General features: G+C 39.1%; 1 protein-coding gene across 3 annotated transcripts; it reads right to left on the bottom strand.

Annotated features, from left to right (window-relative positions):
* Window positions 1-325: 325 nt before the first annotated feature.
* On the bottom strand, window positions 326-25,775 carry net1 (neuroepithelial cell transforming 1). Of its 3 annotated transcripts, none has more exons than XM_066705125.1 (12): window positions 25,361-25,775; window positions 20,059-20,125; window positions 15,533-15,592; window positions 5,060-5,167; window positions 4,706-4,873; window positions 4,051-4,113; window positions 3,702-3,798; window positions 3,473-3,549; window positions 3,100-3,357; window positions 2,482-2,652; window positions 2,157-2,343; window positions 326-2,000 (listed from the first exon to the last, which is right to left on the bottom strand). In XM_066705125.1, the coding sequence occupies exons 1-12, from the start codon at window positions 25,492-25,494 to the stop codon at window positions 1,585-1,587; spliced, it is 1,806 nt and encodes a 601-aa protein (XP_066561222.1). In that variant the 5' UTR covers window positions 25,495-25,775; the 3' UTR covers window positions 326-1,584. The 3 variants fall into 3 exon arrangements, with proteins under 3 accessions (XP_066561222.1, XP_066561220.1, XP_066561221.1); XM_066705123.1 differs by lacking the exon at window positions 25,361-25,775 and adding an exon at window positions 20,502-20,593; XM_066705124.1 differs by lacking the exons at window positions 15,533-15,592; window positions 20,059-20,125; window positions 25,361-25,775 and adding an exon at window positions 8,447-8,705.
* Window positions 25,776-26,012: the final 237 nt, after the last annotated feature.

Below are 26,012 nucleotides of genomic sequence, written 5' to 3' on the forward strand. Positions count from 1 at the left end.
TTAGTCATCCAACATACTTGGACAGTGGTTTTCATGTTTGGAAATCAAGTTTCTTTGGCATAACAACAGTGCCATGTGCTACACTGAGTGTAGAAAAAGGGTTTTCAAAGATCTTAGCTCTTTCACAGACTTCATTCTCCGATTTTGAAAAGCAAAACTGCAGAAGCAATCTCAATCCCAAAGGCTGAAGGAGTGGAGGGTGGTAGTCATTAGTTTACAAAACAAAACAAAAGCTGCTCTAGAATTACACTTGTCTATTTTAACAATTATTTTCCATCCCTTTCAAGGATACGTCCAGAGAAACTCAAAAAAAGCAAGTCAGGAGTGGGAAGCAAACCTTACACAGTTTTTTTTTATTGTTCTTTGCCATCTGATATTGTACACCACATACAGAGCACAGCCACTTCAAACTCATTCCATTCGAGTATTGTTTTACAGTAGTCCACATTCCACTTCGTTCTGCCCTCTTCTCATCTTCCCTACATACACTGTACTTTCAATTTTTTTCAATACGTATCCATATCCACCCCCCCACCCCCTGTTTCTAACAAAGGGGAAAATCAATCATGTGAGCAGGTACCAGGTAAGTTGCGTCATAGATGACAATTACAGTACACACCTTGCTCAATATGCCCAACCATCAGACTTTCAGCATCTCTTCCAATTTCTTTCTGATCACTTGACCTCAAACCTTCGACAACATGCGCTTTCCATCTTCTAATTATTTACAAAGGCAGCTCTTCTTCAGTAGTTTCACACTATGAAGCATTTACATGCTTGCCATAACAACAAAAAAATCCTCATGCAAGATACTACATTGGAGGGTGTGTTCCATTGTCTTTATATAGGACAAAGGTGCAGTTCGATACCATGGCTCAGCTTATAATTTTAGTAAAAAAATACTATCTTTAAAATGAAATTACTAGTTCTGTAGAAATTTTTGATGATCATTACAAAAAAAATAGAAAATGCACAATTTCATTTAGTAGAAACAAAAATCCTTTTGGTACAGCAAATCTAGGGAGGCTGGCAGGATAAAATCTGTACAATAAGGAATTAATCTAGAGGGTGTTCAATTAAACCCTTCTGATCTCAGGATTTTAAAGACAATCATTAATATTGAGGTTTGCGGATTCTGCAGCAAGAAGTGCTGTGAACAAACTCAAATGCTTGAGAGTAATAGTAATTGACAGTGCTGGTTTTACCAAAACAAAAAGCTACAGTAATCATTTGGGAATATTAAAAAAAATATATATACAAAAAAAATCTAAAACTTTGCTAAAATACTATAAAAAATTACACAATGGAGTAATACCAAATCAGATGGACAGTATATTGGTAAACAAAGCGAAAATCCTCATTAACCAATATACCCCCAGAATACTTTATCCACCCTCCCTTCTCGTATCCAGCTTTTCAATCAGAATCTTTTTCATTTTCAGGATGAGCTGAATGCACTGAAGTAGCTGCCTTGTATAATACATACAAACTAAAAAAAAACACATGAACATTACACAGCTTGTATACAAACAAAACAAACATTTATAAATATACAGTCCGTTCTCGAGGCCACCGAGCCACTATTTACACCATCGTTTCTTTTCTCTTCCCCGACGAGTGGGACTTGTCTTTCCTCGTTTTGCGTACAGGTGACGGCGTCTTGGGCACCGGAGTTGGTATGTTTTCTGTCTCTTCCGCCAGGTCCTGGGCAGCAGGCGATGCCGGGGTGTTTTCATCCGCTTCCATGTATACAATGCCAGAGATGGTGGAGGAGCGCCTCTTCATTCGGATGCTCCCGCCTGGAGGCGACCCGAGCTCGGCTTCCTCCGTGAGCTGGGGCAGCTCCCTCTCCCGCGGCGGTGATGGGGGCGGCTGCTGGGTGGCGATGGCTGAGCGGATGCAATTGAGCCACTGCTGCTTGTGGAAGATGTCATTCACTTGTAAGGTGTGGGATGGGCCGTGGGACGGGTCTTGAAATCGCACCCTGAAGATATTTTTTGCTAGAACAAGAAACATATCAATCAATTAGTTTCATTGTATTTAAGAGAACTTTTTCAGGGGATGACTTGTCATTTTGAAGTAATCTTTTACACAGGATGGGGCATTAAAACACTAGGACGGGTTTCATCACGGGATGCTCTGGTGCAAAAGCTCACCTTTGTCGGCATTGGTGAACGCCCCTCTGAAGGAGCCGCCCATCCTGACGTCTCCATCCTGCAGGTCTTCCAGTATTAGCTCCTGCACTGGGATTGGCTGCCGGTACACCTGGTAACACTGGCGCTCATTGCGGGTCACCGGCCGGGTCAGTATCAGCAGCTCTTGGAACAGGAAGACGTACAGTTTCTGGAACAAGACAAATATACATAAAGAAAATTAAATCTAAAAAAGGCTTTATGCTTTAACAAAATGAAGTATTTGCATTTATATTTGTCTAGACTCAGTGCCGTTTCAGCACTGGTACACAATGTCGTGGAAACTTACATTCCCACTCTTGTTCCTGAGCTCCCCGTGGCAGAGCAGGGTCTTGCAGACCTCGATGAGAGGGTCCCTCTGCCTCTCGTCCAGATACTCCAGTTTATCGATGTAATACTGGCATTCGGACTCGCCCTTCTTGATGTTGATGTCAGAGAGGACTCCTTGGATAATGGAGATCTGAAATCACGAAAAAGAAAGCACCACCATTATAGCACGAGGTGACGGACCACTGAAGCACACGCTGATTGATGCTGGACTGATGGGTTTGCATGAGGTGTTTTGGTGGAAGCCAAATAAAGCACTAGCAGGGTGAGAGGCAAATGCTGGAATATGAAGAAATAGTCCGATAAGGAGGTGTAACAGTCATACAAAATATAAACCACTGAGCTTGAATTGCCCATGACTAGATCCCTGTCGCTCTGAAACTGTGGAAACGATTACTATGAGAAATAATGAATCTACAGAAATAAACCTAGTAAAATAGATCTCTCTCTCTATTTACACACAGACCTATTCTTGCCTGTAATCCATCTCAAAGATGCAGAGGTTGCCAAGTGCCGACAGCATTTGTCACCAGTCCGTGCCCGGGGGGGCTTTTAGTAATGAAGAGCGCAGCGCACTTACCGCTTCCTCCAGGCTGTGTACGTCAGCGTGGTCATGGGGCGTGTGCTTCAGGATCTCTTTCAGCAGCAGGGGGTATTTGACCAGCCGGCTACGAGGGATGTCCAGGAAGCTCCAGAGGTCCAGCTTGCGGCTGAAGGGCGACTCCAGGCAGCGCTGCAGGAAGTCCTGCACACGTCTGTCCTGCTTCTTCTGGTCCAGGAGCGCCTTGGCTGCCAGCTGGTTGCTGCAGTAGTCTTTATAGGCATTGAGCCCCGGCAACTGTGGCAGGGACAAGAGAGGAGATGGCTTTTTACAACCCTGATGGGACTAAAGACTAAAGACTAAACACCTCAAATTAAACTGAAATCAAATAAACCTAGCTGAGAATACCTACCCAGTTCACGACTATGTGACCAATTTGTCCCACTGTCCCATCTGTTCCTGTGGCTCTTGCAAGCTGTGCTAAGAGATCTGGAGAAAATCAAACCAAGCAACCAAAAATTAATTAAACCAATTATAGGAATAGCTTTATTAATTGCATTCGCCTTTACTTGTATTAATATTTCCATTAATTTCCCAGTTTTATTCATGTACTTCTATATTTATATTATTAGAGGCCTCACCTTCATGTAGTGGGATGTAGGAATCTAGGTCCCCAAAGATCTGGGTCAGCTCTTCCTCAGACATGATGCAAAGCTTCAGCATTGGGTCATGATAAGCCTAAAAAAGGAAAACAGTCATAAGTTTTTGGTTTCTTATTTATGCGACGGCATGCTGTATTAAAATGGAAAGCCTATGCATAGCCTTGGCAAACACACAGCAGCGAGGCGCCCTCCTCTTGAAAAGACACAGCCGAACTTTTAATAACTTCGGGTCTGTGTCTGAAAGACTGCCAAGCCCTGATTAAGGCTGTTTGTTTAACGTGTTCTGCTCATGACAGCAAAAGTACTTTAGAAGTACAAATAAACTGACCTTCCGGGCTAACTTGAGATCTTCGATTAAATCTTGTTCCCCTCGAAGCAGTTCATGTATAGTCTGCAAAGAAGGAAAAAAAAAAAAAAAAAAAAAAAAAAAAAAAGGTTTTAAAGCCCTGGAACACATAAGAAACTTAATAACAATATGTATATCAGATGGTGAATAAATCAAGATAATGTGTTGTAATGCACCAACCCCACAAAGACATATGTTAGCAATTACCTAAATGGCAAGTGATTGTCAAGACATTTTAATAAAACCAAATTCCTCACAGGACCTCTGTATAGCCGAGAGTCCTGACTGCACGCTTTCTCTCAACAGACTGTCGGGGTGGAGCACTCAAAAAATGATGACAGTTGAGTGTGATGTCTTTGGGGACACGATCAGTCTGGCCAGGGTAAATCAACGAGAACTGCACACAGCCTGCCAAGACTTTATTAGCCTAGAACGTCTGGACCAAATCAAATATTGGTAGAACTACAGCAGAAAGCGTGTTACCCAAGTCATTTCAATTAGGTCAGAATGTAAAAATGGCAAAGGGCCAGGAACACAGACAACACATTCTGCTTCCATAAAGGCAGACTTATAGAAAAATGAAATCACCCAACAAGCTTTTTTTATATAACTGAATAGGACTTGAGTTTGTCTTTACCTCCTGCCTCTTGATTTCCTTAGCAGAAAAAGTTCCTTTCTTGTTTACATCCAGCGTCTCGGACCACAGCGTGCTGTTCCGCCTCTTTGGTGGCGTCGGCAATGCGGCTCTACTGCAGGCCTTCTGGGCACCACTCGGGGATTTGCCTTCCCCCCGGAAAGAGAAGGACTGCGGAAGACAAGCCCATGAGTTAGCCAAGTCAGATCACAGCTCCTATTGGACTATTCACAAAGACTCATTTTACATTGTGTCATTGACAAAAGAAAAATAGAAACATCTTCTACATAGCATTTTCTCCTCAGGTGATCAGTAAACAAACTAAAAAGGACTAAACAACAACTGTCCAATGCATACCTGGATTGTCTGCCCAAAGCGTCTAACTGCACCATTCTTCACAGGAGAGATTAAGTTAGCTAGTGAAGTCACCCTGCCAAGAGGTCGAACACGCTTGGTGCTTGGCTCCTGAAAGAAAAACAATTGGGGGAGGGGGAGAAAAACAAAACAGACTGAGTAAACAAGGCTTTGAGCAAGACAACCAAACAATGTCAGAAAGCCCACAGTCATTGTTTCTGAGTAACCCAATACGAAATGCTCAATAGATGAATTTATGAGAGTATAACATTCTTTATGGGGGAGATTTCAAGACTTTTTGCCATGGTATTTCCTGACTGGAAATACTACACTAATGCAACTCCTGAAATGGTCAGGAAATTGCCTGTGGCCAACAGCTGTTTTTAACATGTGAGGATCCCATGGTTCTTATTTGTTTACAATGGGCTACACTAAATTCTAGTAGGGTAAAAAGGCTTAAGCATTTGTGGTATGCATCTGGTTCTAGTCTCAGCTGCCAGGCTATTGGGTGGTATACAACACTTGGTCAAATGGCCATTGCTTGCTGTGAACAGAGACTCATTCTTGCATTTAAAAAATGCACTAGAGAAACCTGAAAGATCTGGTCAGTGGAAGATGAGTAGTACAAAATACAGCAGGGTCATAATTCAGGACTTTTTTTTAACCATTTGAACAATGAGATGCAGGCATCTGGCCTCTGGCACTCCAAGAGTGCCATGAGCTTTGAGGTGAATAACTGAATAAGTGCTGAGGAAATGTACATTTCTGGGAGACATGGTGGTGGAGAGCTCCTGTTCATGTCTGAACAGGCCGCCAGCTGTGCGTGAGGGGGCGAGCACCTGAACATATCAAACAACAGCTGGGGAAAAACGCCACCTGTGGCCAAGGCTCCTCAACAGGTTAAGACACAGCTTTATTTCAGCTGTCAAGGCTCAAGGCTATTTCTTTCTTTCTAGTGAGGCATACATTTCCACAAACATAAAAGCCAAAAGTGTGAGCCAAGAGGCAAAAAAAGAGAAGCCAAGAACCCCCTCAAGCTACAAAATAAATGCAATCAGACTAAAATCTTAAACTATGATTGAAGGTACTGTCTATTTAACTTACACAAAATTCTGTACAATTGAGATGGAAAGTAAAAACAGTACTTTAGAAGCATCATATTAGGTACTATTTAATAAGTGATAGAATAATTTACAGATTCTGCAGCCTAATGTATTTGGAAGTTAAATGTGAAACATGAAACTTGGTGGTTTAAATTTAAGAATTTTTTTAATGTTTTGATTCACAAACATTCAAGTGGTTTTGCTACAGCCGATGTACTTTTCTTATAGTTTTTTTTGTATATATATATATATATATATATATATATATATATATATATATATATATATATATATATATATATATAATAAATGTAAAATATCAAAGAGCACTATGTCACATTGCTATAATTATTACTAAAGGGTTTTCAGCTTAACAGGCTAAACAGCAGCATATAAAGACCATTGACACAGCCATTCTAAGAAAGACAGCTGCATTAAAATACTGCTGGCAGTGTAACTCTTGTACTACAGTTGGCTGCAATGTTTTCCATATGTCGGCACAAGACTAGCCCTCACATTAAGTCAAATTAAATCCTACAGACAATCACCTCTTTGTGACTTCAAAAAAAGCTTGATTAACTTGATACAACCAAAGACAAGAAACTCAAAACAGCCTCCAAAACTAAGCAAAAAAAATGATAAACATAAAATATCCTTAATACTTATTGGCATTACAGTGCTCAAACTTTTGAATATCAACTAAGCAAAGTGGCAAAATCAGAAAAAGTAACAAATAGCAGTTAACCAGACACACAACAACAAAAAAGGCAAAGCCTCCAATTCAGTATTTGGAGACAACCCAGAGTAAACCATGGAAACATCTGATACTTTAAATATGCTTCCTGAGTTGGGAAGCCCCTGAAAAAACACTACCTTTAATCTATTGGAAAGAAAAGCAATAACAGCAGCTTCTATTTTAGGGAAGGGTTCGATAGCAGCCCTAGATTGTGCACTCTTGAGGATCAGAGAATTTGTCAAGAACAGGAAACCACCCAATTCCGGCAGCTGACTCGATTTTTTGATAAATGTTCCGTTTGGCTAGTCTGGGGCTGTATTCCCTGAGGTGACCCAACCCCCACGCTCTGTGCTACTCTGCTTTTCAACTCAGCTTGTGTCTCGATACAGTGCTGAACCCTTAAAAGGTTCAAAGTGAACTCGGTACCCCAATTGATTTCCCACTTGGTCTCAACCAAAAACCTTCTGGACGTTAACCAAGCCGAAGGAGCAAATGGTTCTCCCATCATCCAAAGGAGGGGGTTGTGCTGTAGATCATATAGGAATGCAATTACAACAGTGCACGTAGGCTGCACTGCCTTTTCACCTCGATCGAATGTTAATCACCGATAAGAATAACTGTACAGGATTAATGGGAGTGGAACAAACTTTGCCATTACCTTTGCAAACACTCACTGTGGACTCAGCAGTCAGAACATTTATGAGTGCAATCTAGAAAGTGACAAGAGAACGGCTTGCTCTGAAGAATAGCTTTGCTAAAATAAGTGCCGTGCCATTACACAGTCATCTGTAGTAATTACTACACAGGGCATATGGCTCACAACGGCAACCCTTTTAAGCAATGCAAAACTTTGCTACTTACAAGATGTGTTGCAATTCACACTGGCTCTCCACAGTCATTTCTAGAACAGCACACTTTGACTAACACTATACCTAGCACACACATTCACTTCTCAGCTCGGAAACCAAAGGGGAACCACAGAAAGTGTCAATAGGGAAGGAAACTGTTAATGAAGCAGAACCGATTCTCAGGGAATGACAGCAGTGCAGAATGGAAGCTTGTACCTCAACTACTACTCCAAATGATTACCTCACCACTCTTAAAAGGAATTCTTACCTCACACACAATAACACTTCAATAGACTTTTGACTGCCCAGCGCACCCCCGGCTTGTACAATACTTTGATATCATGCAAGACTTGCTTTTGCTTCAAAGCTTTAAAAAGACTGAGTTCAAAGAAATTGTCCAATTTAGTGCACTAGCTTTAGTGCACACACATTTTCTCCCTTGATAATCTGCATTTGATCTTCCACAAAACTAACCTTAAGTATCTGAAGAGCAATAAATGACAGATAAGACAGGACAGCTGACACTTCATAAACTTGATAAGTCATAGCTTGAGGTCACTCTTATTTACCTCAAACATATCTCAAAAGTGATACTATACTTGACCATTATAACAAGGGGAAAAAATAATAATTCAAGACAGATTTTTTTTTTTTCCATTGACACCTCATTGCCAACAAAGTACTCATTCATCAGGACTCTTACCTCGGATTCTTTACTACACTGATTCTGGAAGTCTTGCAGAGTCCTTTTAATTGGCACGATGCTCCCGATCTCATCGTAAGCCACCATGCTTTGTAAAATCCTTTTGGTCTTTATTACAGGTAATCCCACATGAAAACGCACTTGACGGATAAACCCAGCGAAGAATAAAACACCACTTCCCCCCCTTCCTTCTGTGGATTACTTCGGAGTAACCCTGCTCATGCGTGTCTCAGGGAGGTCTGCTTCTCTGTGGCAGGGAGGGCCAAAGTACACTAAACTTTAGTCGGGGTAGGAGGGGCCAGAGCAGAGGTTTGTTTCTGTTGGGATCATTTGTCAGCCAACAGAAACTGCAGTGTGGCTGAGGGGGTGGAGTATAAATAGGACTAAAGATTCATATAACTATATAATATAGTCCAGTGCAGTTAAATTATACTCTATTAATGTTTGATTAGAATTTTCTATTGAATTGCATCACTGCACTTCTGTAATTCTGTAGACTGTAAGTCACCCTGGATAAGGACATCTGCCAAGAAATAAATAAAATCGTAAGCAACTAGCCCTACCCCTTTTCTTAAGCAAGTATATTTCAAATGCATCAAAGCTGGGGTTTCAGATTCAGCCCTTAGAGGACATCTTTTAATCTTCCAAAGACTTTTTTGTTACATTAGAGAAAATAACTAACTTAAATTAAGTTGAAAAGAAACAAGACTCAGAGACCCTTGAAAAGCAGGCTACATCTGACCAGGAATGCAGCCAAAGTAAATCATAGAATATATATCTCTATGCTCACACACTGTATATTTATACACACACAGTTTAGATACAGTGAAATATATCCCGTATAGGTAGATATTTCGCAACATACCAACTCGGAAAAAACTCTTCTCCGAATCTTTCATTTCTAACATGCACAATGTCCCTTCCCAGAACTGCATGGAAGACAAAAAATAATATTAAGGACCACAACATGAATAAGACGCAGTTAAGCTACTTTCCACGCAATCTTTTGTTTTCAGGATAAACAGGAAAGACTGCAAAATCAATGTGAAAGAGACTGCGCTAGACAGGCCACATAACAGCTGATCAGGTACAATAGGTCTGAGCACTTTGGTAACGTGTATTCAGTGTGAAGTGTGAAATTCAGGGTACTTAACCTAAAATGAAACTAACACCAATACCAAGTGAAAATTGCACTGATACTGTGAACACTATGACCACCCGTTTTTTTTAATTAACCGCTTTGCTAAAGAAAGCTTTGGGGGATTGTTATGTTAATTAAAGAATATAAATGATGCAAAGACAATCACTCAATAGTTTAAGCTGAAGGACAAAAAAGCGGTGAATAAAAATACCAGTAAACCAGAACGACCAGATTTTAGATACTAAGGGGGAAGCTGCATCAGGACATTTGACATGAAATTAAAAACAAACCATATCCTCCGAGATAAGGCACTTTTCTTCAACACTACTCCAAGTCTTGGACAGACACTAAAATTTGGTGTTATAAACAGGTATGGCAGGAGACAACTTTACACTGGTGCAAAAACCAATCAATAGGTAGGCCTAAATCTGGAGATATGTGAGGTTGGTGGTATAAAACAGGAATAGTTAAACAGGGAAAAAATGCACATAAAAGCAAACATTGGCCAATTAAGGTGAAAAGATGTTTTATGTGACAGTTGATATTTACGGGATGTGATTCAGTATTGCACACTGGGAATCAAATGTTACATGCATTAAAATGTATTACTTTAATAATATTACTAATTAATACATATTAATAGTATTCAACCACCGGTCATTTCTTACAAAATGTAGGCTAATCTACAGGGAAAGAAAGACCTTCTCAAACCCTATAAATCACAGGATAATCCACTCCAGCAGGCTGAAACTGAAAAAAAACAATAACTCACTATAACGTTTCACTCAACGTTCAGCACAATGTGCGAAGTGCAAATGTACATACGTGACTCTCCTCAGCGCTCTAACAAGACAGGTAACAGGGCAATGACATCGGGGATGAGGAGACAGAATCGACGCTCAGTAGCTTCCTTATTGAGATATAGGGCTGGTTTCACAGACCTACATTAGAACCAGTCATGGACTACTCAATGTTATTTTAGATTGGGTAGTCCTCAACTAGTGCTAAGCAAGCTATGTGAAACCAGCCATTAGAGTTCAGTGGGGGAGGTCTCCCTGCTCTCTTTACTGGTGTTAGTATAGAGATTTAATAGTAGAAAAAGATGTTCTGTTTGACCTTATTACAATAAGAGCCCTTCAGGGTGTCTCTGGTCTGTACACATGGATTTCAGGCAGTCTGAAAGTCATAGTGCAGGTATATACAGGCAGCCTATTGGACTTTACTGCACAATTAAAAGCTACCCACACAAAATGTATTTTTAACCCGACTATTCCACTACACACCTTAACACAGGTGTCGTCAAAAATGACTCATCAATATAAAATAAACACTGATAATTTTCATAATGAGACTCCTCTTAGCAATTCTTTCCCTTAATTTTAACAGTTACACATACTCCTAGTAACAGGCTAGCATGGACACAAGCGTGAACCAACAAGTTAGGCCCCCAAAAAATTGGAATCAGGGAAAACATTATATTGCATTGCATTTTGGCACCTATTGTAAATACGTTTGAGTTAATAATAATGTAAGCCTACTTTATGTAATTTAGCTCTGATTATATTAGTACTATATTACTATTTTCAAGAAGCAACTAAAACTAAAAACGTTTTACAATTACGTGTTACTGTGTGTTACGTGTTTCAATTTAAGGGGAAATTAATACATTTAATCAAGAATTGGAGAAAAGCTTCTTGGGGTCATTCTTGGGATGGGGGAGGTTGGCCACCGGTGATGAAAGTGATCAAAATAATCAATCTGAATTTTAATATATTTAATTAAATACATGTACTAGTCCTATAGTCATAGTTATTTTCCCTCACATGTTTATATAGGTTATCACTATTCTGTTTATGAATGCACATAGTACAGAGCACAACACATAATATATTTATAATACAGTGTATAATATTATATAAAGCGTGTTTGACCCCCACAGATGCACTGGTTTTGACAAACAAATCTCACGCTACATGAAGAGAAGCTGGGCAGGTGGGAACAGAGTTGATTACAGTATCTATAGTTGGAAGGCTTCAATCCCTAAAGTGCGTGAAGGGCCCCCCCTAGGGGTGTGTGGAAGAGGCTGAGGGGGTGGGCTGAGGGTGAAAACAGTCATAGAACAGGACAAAACATGGACCCTACGGGTTAGTGTCACACACCCAAATGAGCAACAGTCATGGACTACCACTACCTAATGTTACAACTACAGGAGGACAAGCAACACAAGAACAAAGGCTGACTGTATGCTAACACTTACAGCACCGCAAACTTTCCTCCTCCCTTCTCGAGCTCAACAGACTTCTCTCTGTAATTTATGAAAGATTAATAATTCATAGGCAACAAGTTACCCAATATAAGGAGTCCTGGAAAATGACCTAATTACCTTTTCCTAAGTCAAGCTCTGATGAGGCTGAAATCAAAATGAAAATACAACCAAGCAAAAAACAAACCAAACTCTTTTGTGCCTGATCATATTGGCCTACTTATTTTTTTCTATTCAAATCAGTGAATAAGTTAACTGTAGTGATTCCTAGTTTGCCTCTTTTAACATTAAAAGTAAATCTTTAACGTCAAACAACAAAACAGAAATACAGGATTTGTCATCTGACAACACATACAAATCTCAACAGTTATTCAGACTATGCGTTTAAAGAAACTGACTAACCATTTTGCAAAAGTGTAGCTGTAAAAAAAGTCAATTAAAGTAAATGAATATCTAAAACTCATCATTAAATCAATGTTTCAAAAAAATTACATCAACATTGTTAAGCATGTATTTGGCAGATATCAGACAAAGTACAAATATTTAGTTGTTTATTATATACCAATTCACACAAACCCATTTTAGAGACAGGATTAGTAAGATGTCACTGACAGGTGGACTATAGACAAAAATGAAACCCTTTCAGAGCAGCAAGACAAAGAAGTTTGAGAACGTCTGCCTTATTGTAATTTGGGACACAATCAGTTTAAATTTCCTTCATACAGGAAGGAAGTAAACATCTCAACTTAACTCCTTTAAAAAGTGACAACAGTTTATGCAGTGTCAGAGTATAGGCCTATTACGTGTATACATTTTAGGGGAATACATTCTGATTCCGGGCATGCTCACTCTTAAAACTGAATTCTTGGAAAAAGCTGAAAGTTAAGGTCATAGAAACATTTAACCGGGCAAAGCTAAATAACAAAAAAATATGAAAAATAATCATTCCATAAAGGGTACAATAACAAAACTAATGGCTGGGGTAGAACACAAAGCACAAACAAAACAAACTGAGATCTTGTGTCCCACAGATCTCAATTAAGAGTGTGAGACTGACGTTGCCTGGAACTGATGTCATATCTATATGTATTTTACACTCAAGGACTGAGTTAGAACAGAAGCAACAACAATAAAGTGACGTAACTGATCATCTTATGTTTTAAAATGGCAAAATAAAATGAGAAAAAATGCAGGGGTAGTACTGACTAAATCCAAGCATCCATTGTCCTGGCCAAACCTTCCCTTTAATGTAATACATTACTCAGCACAAGAGAAGTTTGGAGAAGGGCTCACCTCACACACCCACAGTTTTCCGTTGCTACAAAACAAAAAAGGTAACCAATACACCTTCAGTTGAACAGCATGCTATGAATCACCTGAATTAACCGATTGGTACCACACACAAATAGAAAGCAGACCATGGTGAAATGACAGATCACTCCTGATGTTTTGCGATTAGAAAATGTGGTTTTGAAGAAAGGATACACAGATGTTACTTATAATTTGTAGCCTTAGAAAGAGACAGAGGGGAGAAAAAAAAAAAAGATGTTCTGCAGTGATGAATGATTTTTCACCTCAGCATGGCTGAACAGCCATGGTGATATTCAGATACAACACAAAATATAAATACACATGTAGTCTCATCCTACCCTTAAGCGTTTCTTTCATATTATCTGAACAAAGGTGCAGTTCTGTTTTCATTCTGTGACCAGTGGATGACAGATGATATTTGAAAGGCAATATAGATCATCACTAAAACATATCTACTGTAGTATAGGAGTCCATGTCCCAACAGCAAACTGAATGCTTCACTGCTGGAAATAATGGTTTTAACCATTTCTGTAGTGGTCAATTTTGCAAATATTGTATTGAAAACTCCTACAAACACTAATACTGAAAATCATGTGCCAAGGTAATTGAAATGAACTAAATAAAACAGGATATGACATGCCTTGTTAGTTTCAGACCTACCCTGATTCAGGTAGGCAGGGGGGTCTATAATTGAAACAGTCAGATCTGTGCCCAATGAAGAAAGCTCACCAGAGTTCTCCATAAACTAAGAACGTCCTTGTGCATTAAAGGTGCTTCGAACAGCTACACAGTTAATGGTCTCAAACTGGTTGTCACAATTGTTGGCATATAGCAATATCACCCAAACAAATCATAACCATGGTGAGAAAACATGCAGATATTTGCATTATATTTTTATATTGAGATTTATGTATTTATGTTTTGTAAGAATCATTAATTAGGAAGATGCACCGTTTCCATTTGATTCAAAGGTTGTCGTAAGCTCTAAGCCCCCAAGATTTCCTTGGTTACACTGAGGTGAAACATGCATCAATATGCAGTAAAGGTTACCATAAACTTAACAGCCTTCCTATACAATATTGGCCTTACACAGAACTAGTGGAAAAAATCCTAGAAGTTACCAAGTTGTGACTTGGTCAGATCAGTGCCTATTTTCTTGGACTTAAGAGCAAATAATAATTCTTTATGATTATTCCTACTTGCTTTAACTCAATTATCTTTCTTTACATTACACATCCTGGAACTGCCAGGTCATCAACTCAGCCACCACTGGGGGCCTGATTTCCAAAGTGGTAAAATATTTCCCCATGAGTAGGACTAGCAGTTTGAACACCGTTAATAACATTTTACACTTTAAGCTTATCGAAACAATTCTTAGCGAGAAAATAAGCTGTATGTATTTTACAGTAACTAATAAAACCTACATACTGCCTTGCTTGTTCATTAGTAAATGCTGTACCAGCTTTGAACAAACGGGCCCTAGGAGTCTGCGTTTCATCAAGAAGGATCAGACTAAACATGCTTTTCTCTGTTATTATTTATTTCTTAGAAGACAAAAAATGCAAACACTGTCAAACCATCAGCCATGGTTCCTGCCGCAAGCCCAGATGTCACATAATTTGTAGTCTTTGTTGCAGCTGGAACTGCTGCCAAACTGAACCTGCAGGCAGCAGAGACACGGGGAGCCACAGGCAGGCACTGCACATAGGATTGCCCAGCTGAAGACTGCCCATTCTGCCAAGGTGGTGGTCAGTTCCTGAGTCCGAGACCCCTGATCTACAGTAAAGGTCACTGATCCTGTCCACTGAAAAGAGGCTTTTTAATCAGGTGTGAAAGGGAGCCTCTCATAATTTTCTTTTACTTTAGAAACTAATATAATTGTTATTACCCGTATAACCCGTGCCTATATTTTGCGTTTCATTTTCTGATATTTCAACTTAACTTCACAATCATTTTGATTGTAAAAAGTTAAAAGATCTATTTTGGTGCTTTATATTAACTTTGTGACTATTATGTACTTGTTTGATATTCCAGGAACATAACTTGGACATTTATATAGGTTTCTATGGGAATATGCGTTTCAAATAACGCAATAACTGGTGATTTCCAGGAATGTAACTACAATGTTATTTGAGGATTGACTGTAACTAGTATTTCATGCAACATCTGCTCAAACATTTAATCAGCTAGAGCCTAGACCAAATCAAAAATAGTATACCAGTACAAACATAAATAAACTATGATCTTGAATAAGACAAAACATTCAGATATTTTGATCTCATATATGGTCTGCAACAGTCACATTATCTATAATTCCTGAAGCAGATCCTACACCCCTACACATGAAGTCAACTAGAAGGAAACTTCTTACCTTGAAGTCAAAACTGCACAGACTGACCACATCATCATCTTTCTCTCTGCGTTTTCTTTTCTGTAAAGCAACAGAGACAAATTAGTATTTCAAAAGAAACCAGGTTCCCCAGTTTATTAATTTACTTATTATATTTATTTATTTACTGCAAAAGGCTTACGAAAGTGACAGATTGGCTTTTGCTTGCATCTTCTATTCTGGTGTATTAATTAGAGAAACATCATGTATAGACAGCTGCACAATTAGAAACATGATTGTTTATTTGCTGTAAATTATTATTTCAGATTATACTTTATTTCTCTACAGTAACCTTGCTAGATGGCCTTTTGAAATAGGAACACATTTAATGACCAGGCTGCTTGCAAAATCCTTCTACACATGATAAATGCACTCGATAAATTGAATGTTTAAAATCATTTGCAGTCCAATGGTGGCATTTACAGCTCTGCACAGAATGGCATGGCACAGTAGGTTAATGGTAGAAAAGAGTTAGTCACAAGGCAGGATTCCTTCATGACAGTTACAGACAAAGTCTTCTCCAGGGGCAATTCATCAGCAAGCATTCAATAGGAGACGGGCATGGATATTTAACCTTCCTACAGGGCTTGACTGGCGTTCAGCACAACCCACAGAAGAGTGATGAGTCTTTTACAGCAAGGGTTATTTTCTAATGACATCACACACCTCAGCCATAAACGTTAATGAGCTCATCCATGGAAGTATAATAAGTAACCGTCAATAGAGCTCTGACTTACATCAAGGGTTTGAATAATGCTTTCCTTTAACAGCAACAATGCGTTCGGACTTACGCAAACATTTTTTGTTTTGTGCTTGTGCATACTTGCTAATATAATGTGAAGGACTTTAAAAGAGGCAGGCACAGGTCTATAAGCTTATCTCAGGGGATTAAGAAAATAAAACGGTTTTCTTAGGCAGTTATAAATTAACCCATACTGGTCTTTACACTTTAATCTCGTTAGGCTAATATTTTTGAATTTAGTGTGAGGCTGCACCATTATTTACTGTAGGCAATCTGCAAAGGCTTTTACAAAAATGCTTTTGAATGCGGCAAATGTTAATCATGTTCTAGGCCTCTACATGCTTGTCACTACCAGCTGCATCGCCATTTTCTCCTTATGCAGTAATACACATCCTGTAACTTGAAAAGTTATGGATGATCTGCACATCATTTTATAAATCCAGGTAAAACCATCCATCCAAATGAATACTTATTCCTCTGTCTGGGCCAATGCAACAGTGTTTGAAATTAACAATAGTCTTTGAAGTATTCAGCTTGACTACTAATTCTGCTACTGTTTCTTAAATACATAAAACCAACCCTTTTGTTTCTATAAAATATGGTCCTGGGTCTCCATGTTACATCACAAATATATATGGACTTTAATTCGTCCCAATGTGTTGGTCATGGGACAAACAATGCATCCCAATTCACTGTAATGAAAACACTTGGGCAAATGTCATCCTAAATTATTTAAGTGGAATACATTGAAAATTGCTTGGGTACATTATTCATCGCCATGGAATATCTGTGTTTCTGGTGAAAAAGCTCCCTCTGTCACAGTTTGTTGCACTAGACTGGAAAGAAAAACACCCCAGAATAGAGCATTCCTCTACAGTGGGAGCTGAAATACCAATCAGTCATCCTTCCGGGTACTTCATACACAAGGGCTCAACTAGTAAGGGATCATTCTCATGAGAACTTTGAACAGTATCTCCAAAACAGAAGAATGATTCCCCAGAGATTAGCTTCTTTAAGGAACTTGAATCTCAACGAGCATCAGAAGAATACTCCGAGAGCTGCTCACACACATCTCAGTGGGCCTGAAACTTCCTAGTAAAACTCTGCATGCACTTGTACACCCACAACAGTCAACCCAACTCAGCATCATTGATGAGTGCTCTGAGATTTGCAACACACATGAAGATTGTAATGACCAAACTGCCAGTAATATCTAAGTATAGGTTCTCATTTATTTTGCCTGCGTTTTCAACTATAACTTATTACGTACATTTATGGGTGCGTGCCCTACGAAAACCTACACATTTCTCATGACAGTCAAAATGAACAAAGTTTGATCAACTTGCATCACGCATTGAGTTGCTAGGCACGACACCTTGACCATCACAATGCTCCACTGCCATACGTAATACTGGAACTGGGAAATTAGACCACGCATAATAGCAAAAAAAGTTAGAAAGCTATGAAGGCTTGAGAGTTTATTGCCAAAAAAAAAAGTAGGACTTTTACCTATATTTGGAATTCCAGTACCTTGGATTAAGAGTTTGGACACAGCCGGGCTATGCACAGATTTTAGCTTCTTACGTTACTATTAGAACATCCATTTCAAAAGGTACAGCAGAGCCTTAGATTATTTTAGCATGATGTTCATTGTAAGAGGGCCTGCAATGATGCATTTAATTAAAATCATGTTGCATGATACCCTCCATGCGCCATACATTTCAGTTATTTACTGTCCATGTTGGCTAATCTTGCATGTGGATAGAACAGGGGGAGAAAAAAAAAAAAAAAAAAAAAAAAAACTGGTACCACATCTAAAGTGAATCATTATTGGACAAACCCTTTATGAAGCCAGGTCTTGTCACATATTCTACCAGATCCTGGGAATGCTATATGTCAGGTAACAGACGCGGGCTTGTCACTGATTTAAGGGAATACACATTTGTGTCATGTCTGAAACTAAAGGGAGTAAAATGACAAGGCAATAATAACATTTGACAATATAATGGAGAAAACGAGATCATTTGTATGGAACTCCTTGTAGTTTAATCACTCATTTTCTTAAATACAGTATGCAAAATCTAGAAAGTCTGATTGGGTTTTGGCAAAGGATGAAGTATTTTTAAAGCTATGATGGCTTTCAACCCATTGTAGGCTCAAACCACCCTTAGGCAACATGGTATTTCCCCCTGTGTACAGGTGTTCAATGTTTCATATGCAATGAAGAAAGCTACTGTATAGAATCAAAAAACAGAGTCAGGAGGGCTCAAAGCTGGTCAGAGATTTCACTTCATCCTCTGCAACTGTGCCTTGTGCGTTTTGCCTGAGGTGTGCGAGTGAATTAAAAGACATAATAGTTTTCCTTGAAAAATAAAAGCTCTTCACTATGCATCATGGAACTGCAGTCTTAAAACACTGTGGTGGGTCTCATAGTGAAGGATATGAAACTAGTATACATGAAAAGAAATCTACTTGTACCCTGCATCAAAATGTGTAAGGACACTGTCAAATGTAAACGGCAATATTGTAGCAGAAAACCAGAAGATATAACAGGGATCTGTGGCCCTACACCAGTGGGAGTTTGTGTTTGGACACAGACTGGAATGAAACCAAAAACCTGGTTGAAGGGCAGCACTCCCACTCTGAGGGGAAGCTTTTAATGGGTGAACCACGTAGGTACCTATTTGGTTTATTTTTAAAGGTAAACAAATGGGAAACCTAAATGGCAGAGGTCTGGTAAACAATTAGAAGGGTCTCTGTAGCACCACAGTAGGCAATAACAGAAAATCCCCATTGCATTTCATGTGCTATAAAAAACCAAAAGCCTACTGGTTGCTACTTCTGTTTAAATGTTTTCTATTATGTAAGATTATAGCTGAGATACACTAAGTATCAGCACTAAAATCTGGAAAACAGCAGCAACTCCAAAAGAAAACAATAACAAACAAATTGATAATTATAGCTGGAAAAACATGTCTTATCTATTCGATCGGAATGAAAAATATATTTAATGATGCTAATGAACAGCTAATTACTGTTTGAAACTGCTTCTGGAGAATTAAGTAAATGCTTACTGTATTAAGAATTTACAGTAAGAAATTATTTTAAACTACTAAAATAATTGTGTTTACGTAACTGATCTGCAACAAAAAAAAACATCTGCAGTATCAGTGGAATACCAGTTTTTGGATAGAGAGAGAAAACAAAAACTAAACTACACAATGATTTGATTCAGAGGTTGCAAGGTCAACCTATAATGGCAGTCATTGTGAGCCATTTCATCTACCAGTTAAATGTGTTCATTACAAAAACACTGAAAAGAAAAAGAAAAATACTCAGCAGTAAAATGTCTACATGCCACAATGGATTTAAGAAGTATTGCATGTTGCATTGGAGCAGTAAATCTGATGTATAAATACAGATAAAAATGTATTTTAAGTTATCCATGACTGATAAGGGATTAAAATCTGACTTTTACCTTAGAAATCTTTAGAAGATTGATTGTGACCGAGATTAAACAAAATAATGAGTTAGTCATATTATGTAGCACAAGATCATAGACTCACGGTCAAGGACATAATCTAGGATGCATTATTTTTCCAACTTCAAATATCTTCTGATCAGTGCTAAGGTAAATTAAATTGCAAACCCCCATAACCTGGCTTTAAAATCAAAACTAAATTATGTCAAATAACACAAAAATCTGTCAAGCACTGAGTTCCTATTCTTGCCGATGCAAATCCCTTGCAGGTTGTAATTTACTCACCAGTGTGAAGTCCCAGTGGGGGCCTGGTGTTAGGAAGGTAAAGGAGCTTCCTCTTCGAAGCGGAGGGCTGAAATGAAGAGTATCGGTTAAGAGATTTGGTAAAGATTCAGTTATTTCTGTACAGTCTTCAAAACCTGTCAATCATTCACAGAACCACAATTTAAAGAGAAGTGGAGATCTTATAGTAGCTCAGTTTTCTTGCCCCTGGCAGTCAGGCAGAGCAGTTCAACGATTCCTCCAGGGTGAGCAGGACAGTCATGGCATTTTTGGGAGGATTTCACAGTTAATACATAGTTTGAGCAGAAACTCCGATTTCTGCGATTCATGAGACTTTACAATTTCCAAGACATAACCCATCACTGTTCAGTACCAAGTCAAAACTGGCAAAATAAATTAATAAAACCATTAGTAAGTTAAAACAGGAGTGTAAAAACACATCACACCAAAGACTCAGCATTGTCTACAGCTGCTTCTTCCTTGATTGCTTCAGCCTAGTTGTCGAAGAAGTAAGGACCAGCATTGAGCACTACACATATCTGACTGGACACTAGCGGGTCTCTGCCTATTTAGAGAGGCCAGTCCTACATATAAGGGCAGACTGACATGTGCCATAAGGTGAGGTAGCCACTTGAGTACCAAGCGGTTTAATATGGGGGGTTTGCACCAACTGTTGCCACATGCTTTTATGCAGATTAACCAGTCTTTCTGCTTCTGGGGGATCACTTCTACCCAGATGTCCGAATAAATCAGTTTAGAACATTTTTTGCACTGCTCCTCAAAAGTTCCCATTGACAGATTAATTAAATGAAAAATGTTGAAGACTTTTCTGGTGTTTTACAAGTCAGTAAGGGCACTGACCACAGCTACATGATGTGATGCATGTATACCAACCTGTATGATCCAAACATGCTGTCCCTTTACAACAAACAAAACAAAACGACAATGTCCGTCAGGTTTTTCGGAGTGTAAGGTAGGCACTGTCATCACAAAGCCAAAAGGTTTGTTTATTAATTGAATTAATGGCCAGGAAATGTTCAGGAGGGAAGTTCTTTTCCGCATTCTGACAAAACTATGATCTTCTCTCTCACCTGCCATTGTTCATTCAGCTGTGCTGTACGAGTCATTGTTTATTCTCCTTCAGGATATCGGAGAGGACCCCCCACTGTTAGGTATGTACAGGACTCATTTGACAATGTCCTGGCTGGAATGTGGCCAATGACGTATGGCGTGTTGTGTGAGAGAGCAGTCTGGATATCTAAGCTACAAGAAGCAGAGAAAATGTGTTGTGCTCTAGGCCTGATTGGTACGACGTAAACATTTGAAGAATGATGTCATGCTAATTAAGCCCCAACAATAACAAGTCATCAGCAGATGTATTAAGAAAGACACTCCAGATTTATACATATCGGTTATGTAATAGTAACTGAAAAATGCCATGCCACCATTTATTTATATTTAAAAAAAAAAGCAAAAGTTAAAACAAGCCTATATAGAGGTCTGTAATCACTATGTTTACATTGAAGTTAAATGTATATATACACACACTTTATAGTAAATTAGGATGTGAAAGAAATTAATCTGGTTTTGCTGAAGACTAAAGCGTTTATAAACATTTAATATTTGAGTGGGTTGGAGTATATTTTATGTCAATATTGGTAAGGCTGGGCAAATCATACATTTACATCATTGAAATGTGTGAAATGTAAGTGTGCCAATCGTATAAACCAGACAAGCTCCTGAAACACACACACTACTACATCACGGAAATCTAACAACCTGTACCTGATCTGGGTTGTTTTCTTGCAGTGGGGTGAAAATGTAAGGTATACGATCACAAATCCTCAAAAGACTACCCCTTTTGTTCTTTCAAGAAGTGATTTATTATCCAATAGCTTTTTTTTTTTTTTTAATCATACGAGGTGGGCAGAGATTTGAGACAATCCCGGGTCCATGAAATCTAACCTCTTCATTCTAGTCACCCTTGAACAATGCGGAAACCCTCCGCCACTTTCGGTCTGATTTACATCCTGAACCAGGACAGAAGGTACAAAAATCACTAAACTAAGTGGTTGCACAGCAAATGTCCAGAGAACATCAAGAACCATTACATAAAGACATGATAGTCCCCCTCAACATTGTCAGATGCTCTAGCAATATCCAGTCTGTGGATAAAAAGGAGAAACAAGAAAGAATGCCCCATGCGAAGGAATCAGGAACTTTGCCCAGTATGGGAGCAGAACTTGGTATAGAAAGGTGAGGCTTTTCTCATTAGTATCACCTTAGTTATGGTTACACAATGCAACCTAAAAGTGCAAGGCTTTCCCTTTGTTAATGGTTTACTAGACTACCATGACTATGTGAAATAGATCACATATTTAAAGTAAACCAGTACACTGGTACCACTGGAGAAATCATCCTCGGGTGTCTTCTATAGGTACAATTATAAACCATATAATTTTATACAATTATCAAATATACATTTAGCTGTATCAGTGCCTGAGTTTCATGCATATAACTAGTTGTTCTACACACCATGTTCCATACTGTTAAGGGGGAAGTTGTTTTATTGAGGGGAAAAATCAAACTGAAAACTGAGTCTGCTGGTCTTAAGATGTTTATGCAAGTTTGATGTTATCTACAAATCATTAAGATTTGGTTAAATCGATTCCCTTTTCTTCCCAGTCGAAAGTTTTGAACACTTCTTCAGTAGTTGCTGTTGTGGAGAATTTGTGTCACCTTGATATACTCCTTGACAAATCTTGATCTGTCCGTGTCTTGGGGGAGTTGGATTTCTGATATAGCATTGTTGTAGATATTTAATAAGAGTCATACAGGTTTCCTCAATGTTGTGATTTCTTAGAGCCCTGACAACTGAGTTTGTAAATATTGAACCAAGTAGTCAACAACGCCCAGGCACAGAGGAAGATCATATCCTCTGCATTTTTCCAATACTTCACATACAACTTGTATATGATCCATCGTGTTATTCATTTCTGAATCCTGCTTGTTCTTTTGCTTGGGCAAGATATATGTAGAGAGAGTACAGAGAGAGTCAAAAGTAAATAAATAAAAGGATTAATACTATTTTCATTTCTGGTAAAAACTAAACTGCACTTTAAAATGTGCTACGGTGTATTTTGTCAACATGATCGTGTCTGTTCTTGTTATGTTATGAAGGTTTTCTCCCGAGTTCTGCACAAAAGCGCTGGCAGATGCAATGGAAAGCTCAGCATGGGGGCAGAGACTGGTATTAGCTGGAATCAGTGCCAATCTAAACTTTCTCAGCAGTCTCTTAAAAATACCCGATATTCCTAATAATATGCAGTTTCCTTTATTCTTGTTGTGATAAATCATGCTGGAAATGGGGACATTTGCATTTATTTTTATTTTTCCTGCAATGTGACTTTCCATCACATTGTACTTCAAAGCTTTTTGACATATTAATGCTTCTCTGCTTAATAAAAGACACATTTAATCTAACTTCTAAGTCAGTTAAAAAAAAGAAAAGAAAAGAAACATATTCAAATGCCATTCTGATGATTACAGGAGTTTAAATTCTGATTTTACTCAACCTCCAGTTCATAGGCCCTGGGTATTGAGGCTACCGTCATATGCGCTCATGCTGAACTGCCTCTATTATGTACTTTTCCTTCATTAGTCTAACAATTTCCCATCACTCGTTTTCAAAATCTGAAGAATGTTTTCCAAGCATGCCCCCAGGATCATGGCAGTGCTCCCCAAGCTTGGTCCTGGGGGACTATGTGATTTCTGTTCAGTGCTTCGATTCACTGAGCCCTTATCTGAACTATTTCCTACAGTTGCTATTTTGAAGCTTTCGTTACAGCATCTAGGTCCTTGGTTACAGAAAAACCCAGCTTTAGGTCTGTTATCCCTCAGACACTGAGCAAACAGAATTATCTTAAGACTGTCCTCTGTCCATAAACAGTTGCCCTCTTAAACTGGTCTAAACAATTCTCAATCTGTTGTCATCTAATGACTGCCAGACATGGTTTGTAAATATGCTGCATCCAACCCTGTCATAAGAAACAGTTATTTCTGTATTGGCTCAGTTGGGGGGAGGTCTGAAACAACTGGCCTTATTAATACTTGATTATTGTAAGTGATGAAGAGCTCAGGTGGAAGGAAACCCCAGAGAGACAACAGGCCCAAATAGCAGGCTTGGAAACGACTGATTTAGAGGACAAGGAAGGAATGCAACACTACAATGTTATCTCCGTTGCTATACGCGAGTATTTTCAGGTACAGGGGCAACGGGACGCTTGTGCCAGAAAACATTCAGTGGCTAAAGTAAACCCTGTCGCTGCTCCCGTCACCTGCAGAGCTTTTTGTCTAACAAAACCTCCTGTAAATAAATCTATGCTGCCGTCTAGTGGTGTTGATGAAGAGTGTGCATTGTGGGTTGCAATTTAAATTATGAAATGGAGTAGGTCTTATCAAGGGTGTCCAACCCTGGTATGGGAGGGGTTCAAAGACGCTATGGAGGATCGACAAGAGCCGGTGTTGATTATATAAAACACTGCACACATTGCAATTGTGCACGGTTCTTGGCAAGTTCATGCAACAGCGTTGATAAATGGGAGGAACTTTGGTATTGGTAAAATAAATCGCTCTGAATGTTTGTTTTTTTTTGCAAATTAGCATACAAAAAAACAAATCAGCATGAGAAGTATTTATAAGTTATGCAGTAAATGAACAAAAATATAAGTGTTGTTCTATCATTAAAGAAAAAACAATGGGAGCACACACTCCTCCTACACCCATATGTAAATTTGCATTTAAAGTGCATTACCAAAACAGTAGGAGGCAACATACGATGACAATGTCATCAGAATGACGTCACACTAGTGCCGCGAATCGCGCTGAAGTAACCGTGTTGCCATGCATGAGTACATTACATTTCATTTCCAAAAACAGTAGATACAAAAATAATCAAACTGGTGGCATGTGCAGCGCATTCAATTATACAGGCTACAGCTAGCCTCGACCTGCACACGCATGATTGTTTTAAATATTCAGTACATCTGTGTTGGACATCTGTGCACGAATGCTTTCATTCACTATTATTATTATTATTATTATTATTATTCAAATACACTGACGAACAAGGTTTTACTCAAACAGCATTGCACTGCACTGTACCGACAGAGGCGAACACAGCTCGGATGTGCTGTACAAGTTGTGACGTCGCATCACAGTAACAAAACAATATATTTCCCACACATCCACACGCATGTCGATGTAGTATTTCGCAGCTATAATGCACATGCGAGGTGTTGCTCACCGCTTTGAGCTGGTTTCGGGGGAGGCCGAGTCCGCGGTGAGGGAGCACTTTCTCTTCCTGCAACCCTCTCTCGTCCTCGGCCTGTCATTCTCCGTCTCCTCAAGCGGGATCCGAGCTTCCTGCGTCTCCTCCATTTTGAAACTTCGGTTGAACAATGATAAAAACCAATAAAAATGGTATAACAGACCTGGCAGATGGAATTGGTGAAGTGTACGTTTATGTTTATTGATTTTCTTATGAGGGCCCCTGACAAGAGAAGCGAAATTCAAACCGGTGGCCGAGATGTTTGAAAATGGCGGAACCGACTCTCCGCCAATGGGGGCAGAGCGGAGGTGCGCGTTGCCAGGAGACGCGGCTGTGGGCGGGGCTTGGGCGGCGCACAGGCGCAGCAGGGCTCTATTGCGGACACTGATCTTGTCACATTGTCTTCAATTGGGAAGTCACTTTAGAGTTGCACTGCAAAAAACAAAAATTGCAATACATGGATTGACATTTCGATAATGCATAACTCCCGGATGCAAGCTAAACAGACACCTTACATTTCTTGAAAAGTCCCCCAACCTTTTTTGTAAGTTTGAAGACCTTCCTAACACACGGAGCATCTTTTCCATCTTATGCCAACTTCCTAGCAATTATACTCTTGTATAGTGGT

The sequence above is a fragment of the Amia ocellicauda genome, chromosome 5 (assembly GCF_036373705.1).
Source record: "Amia ocellicauda isolate fAmiCal2 chromosome 5, fAmiCal2.hap1, whole genome shotgun sequence".
Taxonomy (NCBI): domain Eukaryota; kingdom Metazoa; phylum Chordata; class Actinopteri; order Amiiformes; family Amiidae; genus Amia; species Amia ocellicauda.

Bases quoted from the DNA above. Each gene is read 5' to 3' on its own strand.
- net1 (XM_066705125.1), bottom strand. From the start codon at position 25,494: ATGGAGGAGACGCAGGAAGCTCGGATCCCGCTTGAGGAGACGGAGAAT. The intron at 5,168-15,532 runs GTAAGAAGTTTC...TTTTTCTTTCAG, and splicing joins TGTGCAGTTTTGACTTCAAG to GAGCCAAGCACCAAGCGTGT. The intron at 3,358-3,472 runs GTAGGTATTCTC...TCCCTGCCACAG, and splicing joins GTCACATAGTCGTGAACTGG to TTGCCGGGGCTCAATGCCTA.